Source organism: Osmerus mordax, chromosome 19, assembly GCF_038355195.1.
Source record: "Osmerus mordax isolate fOsmMor3 chromosome 19, fOsmMor3.pri, whole genome shotgun sequence".
Taxonomy (NCBI): Eukaryota; Metazoa; Chordata; class Actinopteri; order Osmeriformes; family Osmeridae; genus Osmerus; species Osmerus mordax.
In genome coordinates, this window is record NC_090068.1 from 13,870,955 (window position 1) to 13,884,564 (window position 13,610).

General features: G+C 45.5%; 2 protein-coding genes across 6 annotated transcripts in view; both read right to left on the reverse strand.

Moving 5' to 3' along the window:
* Window positions 1-84: 84 nt before the first annotated feature.
* Window positions 85-4,925, reverse strand: radx (RPA1 related single stranded DNA binding protein). The gene is made up of 15 exons (XM_067257207.1): window positions 4,098-4,925; window positions 3,867-4,009; window positions 3,561-3,753; window positions 3,358-3,466; window positions 2,969-3,069; window positions 2,713-2,832; window positions 2,404-2,499; window positions 2,127-2,294; window positions 1,901-2,049; window positions 1,696-1,820; window positions 1,562-1,609; window positions 1,249-1,373; window positions 920-1,156; window positions 634-816; window positions 85-353 (listed from the first exon to the last, which is right to left on the reverse strand). Exons 1-15 carry the CDS (start codon window positions 4,687-4,689, stop codon window positions 217-219), a joined length of 2,526 nt encoding a protein of 841 aa, XP_067113308.1. The 5' UTR covers window positions 4,690-4,925; the 3' UTR covers window positions 85-216.
* A 1,077-nt stretch (window positions 4,926-6,002) lies between these two features.
* npas2 (neuronal PAS domain protein 2) overlaps window positions 6,003-13,610 on the reverse strand; it is a 29,125-nt gene continuing 21,517 nt past the window's right edge. For 3 of the 5 annotated variants that reach the window (XM_067256830.1, XM_067256831.1, XM_067256826.1), the window contains 9 exons: window positions 13,300-13,426; window positions 13,040-13,146; window positions 12,823-12,912; window positions 11,717-12,052; window positions 11,277-11,516; window positions 10,958-11,142; window positions 10,568-10,660; window positions 10,269-10,491; window positions 6,003-9,215 (listed from right to left, as the gene is read on the reverse strand). In XM_067256830.1, coding sequence (XP_067112931.1) covers window positions 9,024-9,215; window positions 10,269-10,491; window positions 10,568-10,660; window positions 10,958-11,142; window positions 11,277-11,516; window positions 11,717-12,052; window positions 12,823-12,912; window positions 13,040-13,146; window positions 13,300-13,426 — 1,593 coding nt within the window. In that variant the 3' untranslated portion in view covers window positions 6,003-9,023. The remainder of the gene's footprint in view (window positions 9,216-10,268; window positions 10,492-10,567; window positions 10,661-10,957; window positions 11,143-11,276; window positions 11,517-11,716; window positions 12,053-12,822; window positions 12,913-13,039; window positions 13,147-13,299; window positions 13,427-13,610) is intronic. The other 2 variants (XM_067256828.1, XM_067256829.1) reach the window with 2 other exon arrangements.

Below are 13,610 nucleotides of genomic sequence, written 5' to 3' on the forward strand. Positions count from 1 at the left end.
GATTTGTTCATGTATCACAAGTAGTAGAGCAAGAGTTTAGGTAGTTTCCATCCTAGAGAACCAGTAGAAAAAAAGACAATCTCCTACCATTTAATTTAGGAATATTCCTTAAAAATACAACTTTTATTTGTTGTAAAATGAGCCTTAAAAAAATACTAAAAATTCTGTATTTTGCATATACACACAGGTGATCATTTGTCATCTGAACACCACTTCCTAAATCAAAGCCACATCCGTCATCCTATACACCTTGTTGATGACAACTTCAATCCTGTCTTCTCCTAGATGGCAGAGGTCCAGGACACACACAACAGGGGCCTCGCTTAGCTCCTCTGCAGTTGCTAAAATCTCCTCTGTAAGAACACAAAGACAACAAATATTTTATGTAATTTGTTGGTTCAATTAAGTGCATCTCTAGTAGACGTCTTAACTTTAACCTTTAGTCCCAACTCTGGAGATCGAAACCCCAAACCCCGTTCCAGAGGCCCCCACCCTCCCATCCCCGTGACGATCCATCAACTGGCTCTTGCGCCACAGCTGAATAACAGTGCCTGGCAACCGCTTCCCCAGGGGTTGTGACTGCCCTGCATCCCTGTCGTCATGGCTACCCTGCATCCCTGTCGTCATGGCTACCTGGGTCAGGCGTTGGGGTCTCGCTCAGGCTCTGGGGGTCGCCAAGCGGGCAGAGGCAGCCCGCGCTCAGACAGGACAACAACCTGTTGTCATGGGGATCCTGAGGTAAACCCACAGCCCTGGGATCCTCCAAAGACATCACAGGGAGGAAGGCTGCGTCCACGGCAACCTGCTGGTTTATACCTGCACAACACCGCAGAAACACGGTTACCGGGAGGGTCACAAGCTCCTGATTCACCTGTAAGCGAGAAGAGTTGCTGATGATAAAAAATAAAACAATCCTTACCTAGTATGGTGAGGTGGTAGTATCCGTGGTGGCTCAGCGGGGGTCTGGGGTCGGGGGTCTGCTCCCGTGTCCATCGGGCAGGGTGGAGGTTGATCAGCTGCAAGAGGAGCTGCTGGTCGTGAACTCTGAACTTGTGACTGAAGTGGTCAGCATCCAGTCCAGCAGGGTGCAGGTGCACAGCCACTTCTCTCTTCAGCGATGACCAGGAAGCGCTCTCCCATGAAGGCACGTCCCCCTCTGGAGAGAGAGCGGGGACTTTGACATGCTTGTAATGATGGTGTGTGTAGACGACAACATGTTTATTATTACTGGAAGGTTGCCGCCGTTACCAGTTGAGACCGTATGACTGGTGGGGTCAGTGCCACCCTCTACAGGACCCTCCTCCTCTTCCTCTTCCTCCTCACTTTCCTCCTGATCCATGGGCTCATCCACTGCAGAACCATGTCCAGTTTCACTATGAACATATTTACAGTTTAGAGCTCATCACAAGCTATCTGAGCTACTGGCTAACTAGTCACGTTCAAGATCATCATTAGTAGGTTTTGCAAAATTTGATTCCAAAACGTTAAAACAGAGGGGAAAACTGTACCCAATGCCTCTGAGAAAATGATGGTAAAAACTTTCAGTCAAACTCAGTTTTACCTTCCTGCCATCGTCCGTGAACGAGTGGTGTAGAATCTCCTCACATCTCTACGACAGGTAAAATAACATAATCAAGATATCAAATATGCAGAAAAAAAAACATAAATATGGATCAGACTGACTGGAGGACTTGCCTCCTGGGTAGTTTTCTTTTCTGCCCGATGTTCCAGTTCTTGCCACCAGAGGGCAGTGTTTCCCTGTTCATCTGTGTTTCTGGCTCTGCTGCAGCTGCCTCACTCACACCAACACACTGGACTGTCTGCAGTACAGAGCATGAGACATGGTGACATCCATATCTTAAAAGGTACACTTTTGATGTTGTGTGGGCTGAATGCTCACCTGTCCCTGGTCTGTCAGTGCCTCCGCTGGCAGGTTACGGTACTGCACAGCCATGATCCGGCCTTGAATTGCCAGTCTTTTGTGCTCCCGATACTGAAGTGACTCCAACTCTCTCTTCAGCTCATCAGCAGCTACCAGAGGTACTTCAGCTGAGAAACACAAACCCCACTTTTAAATAAGTGAACACTGTATGCATTAAAGACATACTGCTAAAGATCTTCCTCACCAGAGCCGTCTGTGACAGACTGAGTGAAGATGCGGGGGGCGGGAGGGTAGCAATAATGGCCGCCCACAGCAGCTCTTCTCAGAATGTCGCTGTCCCTCTGTGTCTTGGTCCACTGGATGAAGCGCCGGACGCAGGGGTCACACACGTAAGGCTGGCCTTTGTGAAACCCTAAGGACCCCCCGCAAAAAAACATGACAGTTTACTTCCCGTTGCACAAGTTTCTTGGCAAAGAACAGGTTTTTTTCTGGTATGTAGAGAGCAAGACGTGTGCACCCACCTGTGATGAAGATCTGTGTCTCACAGCTGCTGGTGAGGTAGGGAAGAGAGCCTTCCACACGGCACATTCTCATCTGAGTACAAACCAAGTACGTCACTGTGAGAGGCAGGGCAGGATGAGGCAGGGCAGGATGAGAGGAAGGAGAGTAGAGGGAGAGTAGAGGCAGGACAGGATGAGTGGAGGCAGAGTCCAAGCATACAACAAACACTACCAGCCCATGATGTTCAATCAAGTTCATATCACAACAGGTGTTGAATAAAACAAAGAAAACCGCTGGTGACAAATGTGTCGACAGTAAAGTGGATTTACTTGGACATATTCCATTGAACATTTCTGGTTGCGAAGAAGCAAATATCTCCAAAATGAAAGGGAGGTTTGACGTTCCATCGACTGCATGTACCCAGCGGTAAGTCCAGTATTTCTCCGGGCCTGAAAAACATGGATAATCAGTTTAATGTCTCTTAAAGGTAAAATAATAATAATGCCTCGACAACAGAAAAGTGACATTCCAGTGACAGTGCTCATCAGTGCTGATGAATTCCAGCTGCACAGAGACACTTCTCACCAGTGGTCCCAGAATGCTTCACTCTCTCTGCTCGACCAACGAAAGTTACCAGGCCAATGACATCACAGGCAGAATTGTCAGACAAATTATCCAACTCGGATCTAAGAGATGTACAGAATAAAGAAGAAACTGTTTCCGTGTAGCTCAAAGATGCAGAAATGAAATTTTATAACAAGATCACTCCCTCCAACTGTGTTTAGCTCCCCGAGAATACAAACAAACTATTCATCTTACTGCCAAAAGAGAACACTACCATTTGACCTGATGTGTTGCTCATTTTTGCCTTGTAAATTAGCACTTGGTTTAGGTAAGAAACATAGGCAGAGGACTGTGAGATGACTACATTACAGCTTTTACCAGGGAAAATCCCTGCAAACAAAGTAGCCTACCTGGGGGTGAAGTTATAGACCACCTCCGGCAGACCCCACTGAAAGGACACACTTTTGGGTGGGACAACAATTACACTGGCAGTTGGATTACGAGCATTCAGACAGATTTCTGTAACACATTTACATGCAAAAAAACTTTCAGGTACTCATATTACAACAGAAATCCATGATTATCAAAATAAAGTTACTGATACTGTTCCTACCTACGGAGTAGAAGGATTTCATTGTGCTGTTGTTGATGTGAGGCCGTGACCTGTTGGGATAGCCTGGCTTGAGGGTGTAGTTCTGGAGGTAGAGCACAGTTCCTACGTTTAATCTCTGGTACCACTCAAGACACAGCTCGTTCCAGAGGACAAGGGACATCGTTCCACTCTGGTCAGCAACCTCAAAGTATGCCTGCAAACAATCATCATTAGGGTCAGAGTTAGAGACAGGGTTAAGCGCCAGGCTACACTTTGTACTACAGCAAAATACAGCATTGGTTCTGTCGATTACATTAACTTGTTCACCTGGAATGGATAGTCAATCTTGAGTCCAAATTTCCCATAATACCGTAGCCTGGACTTGTGAATAATCCTCACTATGATGGGGATGGGTCGCGGTGCGTTTCCAAGTGACGACTCCAGATCCCGGAGGAACAGAATCTTGGAAACTGTAGAGGAACCGTAGATAAACATTATAACTGTCACGTGATATGGATTTATGGATCTCCGCACTCATAATCAGGAAACTCCTCTCACCATCCAGGACTACATCTGGCGGATTGATATTTGGGACCCACACCGCGCCCTCTGGATCCTCGTTGTTCCACAGGGCCAGGTAATGCTTGCGACCAATTTGAAGGGGTGCATCGTTCTGCAGTGAAATGTCACCCAAACCGTTCTTAGACAGCATAGGGATAGAATCAAGGTCGTTTATCTCAAGTAAAATACCAGACTCCCGTAACGGTGAACCACATTCGATCCTGTTGATGCAAACAAAACTTTGACCCAGTCTCTTCTCGTTGTGAATAAAAGAGCAGTGGTTTATATGGATATCGATTCCACTCCGAAGGACGTTTTTGTGGACCAAATGATTTAACCCTTGATCAAGGAGGCATTTCGCCTGGCAGACTCCGTCTGTTACAATTATGTCAAAGTTGTAACTATCAGGTGCCTGCTGAGATCCAGTATTTTGCTGCGCAGACAAATGTCTCTGGAGTGCGATGACAGTCACAGGGGCATGACATTTTAGTGTCAGCGTTTTACCAGCAAAAAACGGTTCCAACGTCGAATGTAAGAAAGACACCTGAGGGTGTTCAGTCAGTGGCTCTAAAACCCCACTACATGCCATTGTTGATCTTAGCGTTAGTAATAGTATGACTGCAAACGCTCATTTTAAAAGTCCAAATGTTCGCTGCTAATGCTAGCCTACATAACTAGACGGTCTATCGTTTAGCTAACTTATTTTACCTTCTACCCGGGAGCTAACTTATTGAGCAAGCCAACTGGACCCCACTCCCGAAAATATCTGTTAACTTTCAAGTTCTCGGAACAGCACAGCTGGCATCGCATTTTACTATGGCTAGCTAGCTAGCTAACATTGTTAGCAAGTAGTAGCTAGCTACATAGCTTGTCTCACAGAGTGAGAAACGATAAGCGTAGCGTTTGTGATTGGAGTATCAGGAATCAAATACATATATTTCAATAGAAATGACTGTTTTCAGTAGCCAGTCACGTAACAAAACTAGACAGCTCGCTAACTTGTACACAAACCAGCTTTTCTGTTTTTTACGCGGTCGACATTTGAACTCCGGAACTTCCTGACAGGAAGTCACATTGCAAAGGTTTTTAGATGCCATCTGCCAAGAGAACGTTGTCAACCATCTTCAGTACACGTCTATGGAAGCAAATCAGTGACATAATGTTTTGAAAATTTGAAAAGGCATTGAAGACTTAATAGTATAATAATATACCACCGAATTTGTTGGTTTTGAATTAACCTCTTTATAATTGAAATATGAATTTATTTCAATGTAAAAAAAAAAATCTGATCCAAAAATTCAAGGTTCGGAAATTCAGGTGTTTCTCAAATTCGAAAAGTAAAATTCAGATAAAATCAAGTTTCAGAAATTCAAATAGAACAAAATTCAGGCTGCTCAAATTCAAATGGTGAAATTCAGATCCCAAAAATTCTAACAAAACATTATTTGCCTTGAAAGTTTTCGGCTCGAGATTTCAATTTGTGAATTCAAAACCAACAAATAAGGTGGTGTTTAAATTTAAATATTGGGTATTAAGTACGAAATGAAACATTGTCACTGATTTGCTTCCATACTCTATGGCCCACCTGCTCTGCAAGAACCGTAAAATCATACAAGTGTCCTAATCTCGTTTTTATTTTGTAAAGAAATAAGTGAACCAGATTTTAAGAAGCAGGTTCGTATCCCATTAGCTGAAAGAGTAACTCAGTTATTGATAACAGATCAAAATATTGTAGACAAAGATTTGGACGGAACAGCATCTATTAATTAACACTATCTTGGTACCATAATAAATAAATCGGAAATAGAATGTATTGCAACATTGCAATAGAGGGATATGCAGCATGAAAAAAAGTCAACATCCATTGATCATTTTTGGAAATATTTATTTTAAAATATCACATCCATATTGATTTATAAATAATTAAATATCACTATCATAATTAATATCCAAGCTGTTCCAGAATGTAAACTTTTTTATTAATTTCTTTTTTAAACAATATCAACAATATGTTAAAGCTTATTTTGATGGTATATACAGAAAGAAAACAAGCCTTACTATATAACTGACTGTGCTTCACCTTCCCAATAAGACACTTCAATAATCTGTTACAAAATACTTCTGTTTGTTTAACTTTAAAACCATGTAACATATATACATATATATGTATATATGTATATATGTTACAATATATTCAATATATTTTACATATAAAATAAACAACTATATTATCTAAACGTCTTTGTACATTCTATAATACAGTATGCATTATCTTTAATGCAATAGCAGAAATGGCTGTTGTGTATCAGATTTTTATAAATTCGTGACCCTGGTAGTTCTGTATAGAATGCACTGACTGGCCCTCTTACACCCAGGATGCACAGCCAACTTTAAAGATAGTAAATGCTGAAGTCGAGGATATCTTCAGAAATAAAAGCAAAGGATGGGAAATCCATGAAAACAAAAAAAACTGTTTAAAACAGTGCATCATCAGGTCCTTGGGACGATTTCAACAGAATCAGAGAAACAGTACCGTTTGAGCTAGTGTAGCAAGTACAACCAAAACAGAGTTTACAAATAAACATTTGTATAAACTGAAGCAAAACACAGCTACACAAAGTGACTCAGCATCTCAAACTTAAAAAAACGAAAATAAAAAGAACAACATCTGCTCCTCGATGACAATTAAGTCGACTTCTTGTTTGTCATAAGTAATGTTTTATATCAAACAGGACCACCTAAGAGAGCACAGAACAAACTGAGAATTTGACATTTCTGTTATTCAAAGACAAAAACATGTTCCTTCAACCAGCTTCACAAAGCAGTTATAACCATATGTATCCATTGCGCACATTGAGACATGGACAAAGAATCATTTTTCTAAATGACACATTGTAATGGAGGGCCAAACTTAACTGCCATTTTGCTGACATCAAAAATATTTTGAAAAACATACAATGATGAGAATAAAATTGTACGAGGGATCTTGAAAGAGGTCATTGTTGTGTTTTACTGCAATAAGAATAAGAATAAAACAAACACGTGTGTTGTTCAAAGATTTAACATCTAAGATTCTTTTGAAATATGTTACACTGAGTTGACCAAGCATGAGCCCAGCACAAGACAGAACTGACCCCTTTTTCCAAATTTCAGAATCCCAACGTGTCAGACCAGCATCTTTAGACCAGAGTCTTTAGTGGAGATTAGACACGTTAATAAAGTCTTTAACTGGTACAAGATGAACCCAAGGAAAGATACTGTTGATATTCATGGTTGAAGGAATGTTAAAGATAGATTCATACAAAAATATTTCCATTTAATTCACATAGTACATTGGCTTATACAGCTATTTCTCTATATCTTGTATATAAATACCGTTAATGTATATACTGTGTACACAGTATATATAGGTTATTTATAGACATCATTAAAACTGTATAAATTAACATTCTTATTTTCAAAATTGACATTGCACATAGTTAAAAGGTGAAGGGCACATACTGAGAGTCCATAACTTAATTTGAGCATCTTTTGAACCAGTATAACAGCACCATTCTTAGAGTGACTGGCGAGTAGGAACAGCAAGCATCTGACCACAACACTGCATGACATCAAACAAAAACATCTTCCTCCATAGACCGTCTTCAATTTCAGATAATCCCCAAACCCTTTTACCAGCCACTACATTACAAAAAGTCTTGATTTTTATTGGATTTGAAACATGTTTAAACAAATTTATTTTGGTTATTGGGCAAAGTTGTGTAAAAGGGTTTTGTAGGATAACATTGTTTTCACAGTAGCAACTTTTCATTTAAAATTGAAAGTCTCTAAAGCTCCACAAATGATTGTGGGGTAAGATGGAAGGGTAGTCAGGCAGTGCTGCTGTATCTGGGGCATAAGGGGAATTTACAGTGAGTACAAGTGGACAGTTTGATTGTCATTTCCATGAGAAAATAGTTTTGTTTACTTATAATAGTTTGTTCATACACACCAATTGAGTCAGTCCGTTCATTACCAATATAAATCATTCTGCTGGTCAACAAATATACTGTATTAATAAAACTGGTTATGGTAAAAAAAAAAGAAAATAAATTGTTAATGTCATACTGCGTGAAATATTTTTGTTTTCCAGAAATGACCTGAGAAATATTTGACTGTATTTAATGAAGTTGTATGTGGTTGTGTTGACGTCAAATGCTCTAGATTACAATGGACTTAAACAGATGCTCTTCATTGAAATGACTATCAGTGGGGAATTTTTTTGGTTTAAAGGTTGATAGAACTAGTGTTGAATAAAAGCATTCCTATGTATAACAATGGGATTCATGATCATGCTTACGGATTTTGTGAAATTAAAAGTAAATAGAAATTGCAGCTTCAAAGCAGTCAGGTGACCCTGCATGTTTGTCTTAGAGAATAAGACACCAGACAGCTGGCGGAGAACACCACTCTGACGTGAACAGCACTAACCTCGTCTGTTGAAACACGTCTGCATGTAAACGCATCCTGTGAAAAGTACTGTTTTCCTGTTGATTCGACTGATGGTGCCCGTGGTGCAGCAGTGATTGTGGCCCAGTACATTGAGGCCTGGTGTCTTAGAAAACTCAATTTCCCAGAGGCCCTTAGTCCAAGCAGCCTCAGTGTGTGGCGTGTCCTCGTAAAAAAACTGCTTTGTCTGTAAAGATGGCTCCTTATCAAAAGTAAGGTCACCACAGGCATATTATCTTTCTCTTCAAAGATTTTTTTGTGTTTTTTTTTTTGCTGTGGAGACAAAGCCAATTTGGCTTACAGCAAAGAACATGGCAGAATCTGTTTGCCATATATATGCCTCTCAGTCTCTTTTAATACCTCAATTTGTGTTACTGGATCTGTAACAGCAACATGACACTGATAACTCTGCTCTCTCTCTGTGAGACTGTAGGGCTACCGGGTTAGCATGTTCCGGAAGTCTGAAAGGCTGCCAGTCTGGTTTTGGGAATGGTGGCGCGGTTGTTGTTGTGGTTGCTGTTGCTGCTGTTGTTGTTGGATGTATCCCACAGTGCTTTGCTGCTGGACGTTTGTGGTGTGGAAGAAAGCCTGGGGCCCCCCGCTGTGTATGAGTCCCTGAGGCTGCATCTAGGACCAGGAAGACACAGGAGGGGGAGTGATTCCTTTACGTTTAGACTTCCTTCGCTTAGCAGACACTTTCATACAAACTGACACAGGATATGTAAAAAGTACAGCAGCAAAACCAAGGATCTGAAGTTCAAGTGTTCGATCAGTATTTCGGTGGTTGGAGTCTAGGAACGGTCTGTTTTTGACCAAGAACGTTGTCTAAGGGAGGGTGTATCTAGAGGAGGGTGTATCTAGGGGAGGGTGTATCTAAGGGAGGGTGTATCTAAGGGAGGCTGTATCTAAGGGAGGGTGTATCTAAGGGAGGGTGTATCTAGGGGAGGGTGTATCTAGGGGAGGGTGTATCTAGGGGAGGGTGTATCTAGTGGAGGGTGTATCTAGGGGAGGGTGTATCTAGGGGAGGGTGTATCTAGGGGAGGGTGTATCTAGGGGAGGGTGTATCTAAGGGAGGCTGTATCTAAGGGAGGGTGTATCTAGGGGAGGGTGTATCTAGGGGAGGGTGTATCTAGGGGAGGGTGTATCTAGGGGAGGGTGTATCTAAGGGAGGGTGTATCTAGGGGAGGGTGTATCTAGGGGAGGGTGTATCTAGGGGAGGGTGTATCTAGTGGAGGGTGTATCTAGGGGAGGGTGTATCTAGGGGAGGGTGTATCTAGTGGAGGGTGTATCTAGGGGAGGGTGTATCTAGGGGAGGGTGTATCTAGGGGAGGGTGTATCTAGGGGAGGGTGTATCTAGGGGAGGGTGTATCTAAGGGAGGGTGTATCTAGGGGAGGGTGTATCTAGGGGAGGGTGTATCTAGGGGAGGGTGTATCTAGGGGAGGGTGTATCTAGGGGAGGGTGTATCTAGGGGATGGTGTATCTAGGGGAGGGTGTATCTAGGGGAGGGTGTATCTAAGGGAGGGTGTATCTAGGGGAGGGTGTATCTAGGGGAGGGTGTATCTAGGGGAGGGTGTATCTAGGGCAGGGTGTATCTAGGGGAGGGTGTATCTAGGGGAGGGTGTATCTAGGGGAGGGTGTATCTAGGGGAGGGTGTATCTAGGGGAGGGTGTTCAGGGTACCTGAAAGAACTGCTGTGGTTGTTGCAGCTGCAGGGCGTGCTGGGAGCCCTGGGCCTGGTAGGCAGGCTGGGCGTGGTAGGCAGGCTGGGCCTGGTGTGTGATGAAGCCGTTGTGGGGGATCATGATGGGGGAGGTGAAGACAGGAGAGGGAACAAGGACAGCGTTGCAGTTGAGCTGCTGCATGGGGAACGAGGGGGTCATCATCTGCTGCTCCAAGGTGTGTCTGGGTGAGACAAGGAGGCATTTTAGCAATACGAAACAACATGAAAAGTTTGTGTGCGATTGCGAATAACACTCACTTGGTTTGTTGGATGCCTGAATTGCACTGGGACGCCTGTGAGCTTACACTGCTGTCAGGAACCAGGGTCTGCATCTGCTGGTTCAGCAGCATCCTGCCAGAAACAGAAGAACAGGTGTGTGAGATGGGTTTGTCTTGGTATATCGACAGAGAGCACAGGCCATGGAGTCCACAGCCTAATGTTTCCACCACCTTTGTAATGTTTCTCCATTTCTAAATTCCGGGTTTGATTTCATTTAAGTCAGGTGTTCATCTTCAGACGGAGACAGAATGTACCCCCTCCCCCCCACCCCCATCCCTACACCCCCCACCCTCACCCCGCACCTCCCACCCCTCACCTCCCACCCCCTCCGTGTCCCTAAGACGGGAGGCGTTTCCTGGTGCTCCTCACCGTATCTGTCCGTCTTGGCTGAACTCGTTGTCTGAGTGTCTTTGGTTAGTGTCCTGCAGTGGCCGTGCGTTGGTCTGGGAGAACATCATGGGGTTGCTGTAGAAGGGCAGGGTCAGGCTGGTGTGAGTCTGGACCGGCAGGGTGACAGTCTGCACCTGGCCCCTGGACACCTGCCTCTGCTGCACCTGCAGTCACACACGTCACACGGTCAAGCTCCATACAGACCAGCATATCAGAGCTACTGTTCCTCAGAAATGAACTGTTTGGTGATGGGGAGGAGGAGGGGAGGAGAAGGAGAGGGGGAAAGGAGGAGAGGTACCTGAGGGGATGGAGAGCTGTGCTCTCTCAGCAGGGATTGCGGTGAGGAACTGTGGCCTCCACAGATGGGCTGTTTGGAGTGACCTGAGGCCTGTCGGATGACCCCAGACTGGCTCTGGCTCTGGTTCTGACTCTGACTCTGACTCTGGGTCTGGCTCTGCTGGGTCGGCCTGCCTGGGCCCTGCTGCTGGGGCTGTTGGACCTGCCCAAAGTCAGTGTGGATCGGCTGCTGTAACAACATCTACACACAATCACACAGAGAGACGCAGTGAGTGGAGAGAGCAGACCAACACATCTACGTTATCAACATGCAGTGCCGCGTCTCTCCTGGGGGGGCCCAGGGGGGGTGGGCAGGGGGTGGGGGCCCGGGGGGGGGGCCGGGGGGGGGGGGCCGGGGGGGGGGGCCCGGGGGGGGGCCCGGTGAGGGGCCCGGGGGGTTACCTGCAGGTTGGCCAGCTGCAGCTTCTCCTTGATGTCGTGAAGCTCCTGTTGCTGAGTCTTGATGTCGGCCTGCAGCACGCGAGTCCTCTCCTCCAGCTGCTCCTTCAGTTGGTGCATCACCCCTAGCTGGGGCTCCTTCAGTTGGTGCATCACCCCTAGCTGGGGCTCCTTCAGTTGGTGCATCACCCCTAGCTGGGGCTCCTTCAGTTGGTGCATCACCCCTAGCTGGGGCTCCTTCAACTGGTGCATCACCCCTAGCTGGGGCTCCTTCAGCTGGTGCATCAGCCCTAGCTGGGGCGGCTGCAGAGGGCAGAGGGGCTGCTGCTGCTGCTGCTGCTGCAAGTGGAACCCAGTTGACCTGGTTAACTCACTCCTCTGAATAAATACCACCCACCCACCCACGCCATCAAAAAGCTAGCTTTCCAGTGGCGTAGCTGGTTAAAGTGGTGTTTATGTCGCATTGGCAAGTCAGAGGTCTCGAGTTTGAACGTGGGCAAGATCAGGGAAGAAAGTGACTCTGACGAGCAACGTGACAACACCTGGTACAGGCAGTGAGCAACAGACAGCTGCTTCACAGAACCAGGTCTGCTTCACGTTGTCTACTGAGCTGGGGAGGACACCATAGGACTATACTTCAGTTATTATTCAACAACTGAGAGAGGCACTTAAGCTGTGCACACATACGCACTTAAACACAAGGTTTGATGGACCACAGCTGGCATCGTGATTGTAGCCAGATCAGCACTCATGCAAAAAACTGCTTGCACAACAGATTTTATTAGTAATGATTCTATGAAAATGTCTGTTTTCCACGTAGAAATATTTAATGCTCCCTTTCGTTTTTGCATCACAGTCCAATTAGAACCAGTTATATTACGACGTATTTGCATCAACAAAAGGGTGGATCTAATTTCAGACGGGAGCAGAGGGCTCTCGTAAACAACAACTAAACCTGAAAGGAAACGACACAGATCACAAGAGGAACTGGGAGACTGAACCCCACGCCTGCGAGGGCAGAGGGGGACAAGCAGACGGCAGGACGGGGACACACTGAACCCCACGCCTGCGAGGGCAGAGGGGGACAAGCAGACGGCAGGACGGGACACACCCACCATCGCGGAGTGTTGACTGCAGGCAGGAGACAGAGGGAGGCTCAGCTGGGGAACATCAAAAGAGTTTTGTCTCTGAACCAACGTCTACAGGGAGAGGAACAACAAAAGACACATCGGGGAGTTTAGGGGGGGGGGGGACGTCCCAGTCAAGCTCAGGGTGCTCCGTGCGTTTTGGGATTTCTGGAGACGGATGGTTAAAGTGTGTACTGACCTTCGAACTGCTGGGTTGGAGTCTTCTGGTGGGGGTCTTCTCTGTGCCTACAGACGCAGGCTGCCTGGATGGTGTGCAGGCCTCCGGGTACCTGACCGACGAGTTGGCTGAACACAAGAAGGAGAATAATATTTACAATCTTTACATTCTACGAGTTCATGGTTGAGTTATATCGGTGCTGTGGGTGCAGGTGGGCTCGGTTGGGCTGGGTGTGGTGTGGGTGTGGAGGAGGGCGATGAGGGGGTGTTGCTGGGACTCACAGGCAGAGTCTGATAGGGCAGTGTGGGAGGACTTCCTGGAGCTGTGGGAGGAGACTGAGCATGCTCCACTGGTCCTGTCCCTCTGAGGCTCCAGGGTTGGGCAGACGTCCAGATACACCTCCTGACCCTGGGATGACACCACACTGCCTCAGTACACTGCCTCAGTACAGACATAATAATACTGCCTCAAAATATATATATTATTTTTTATATAATTATATATTTTTTGTATTGCCTCCTTTTCTGTCAGTTACATTTTCCCCGTGCCTCCCCATCCTCCTAGGGTCCTCCCCATCCTCCTAGGAACCTCC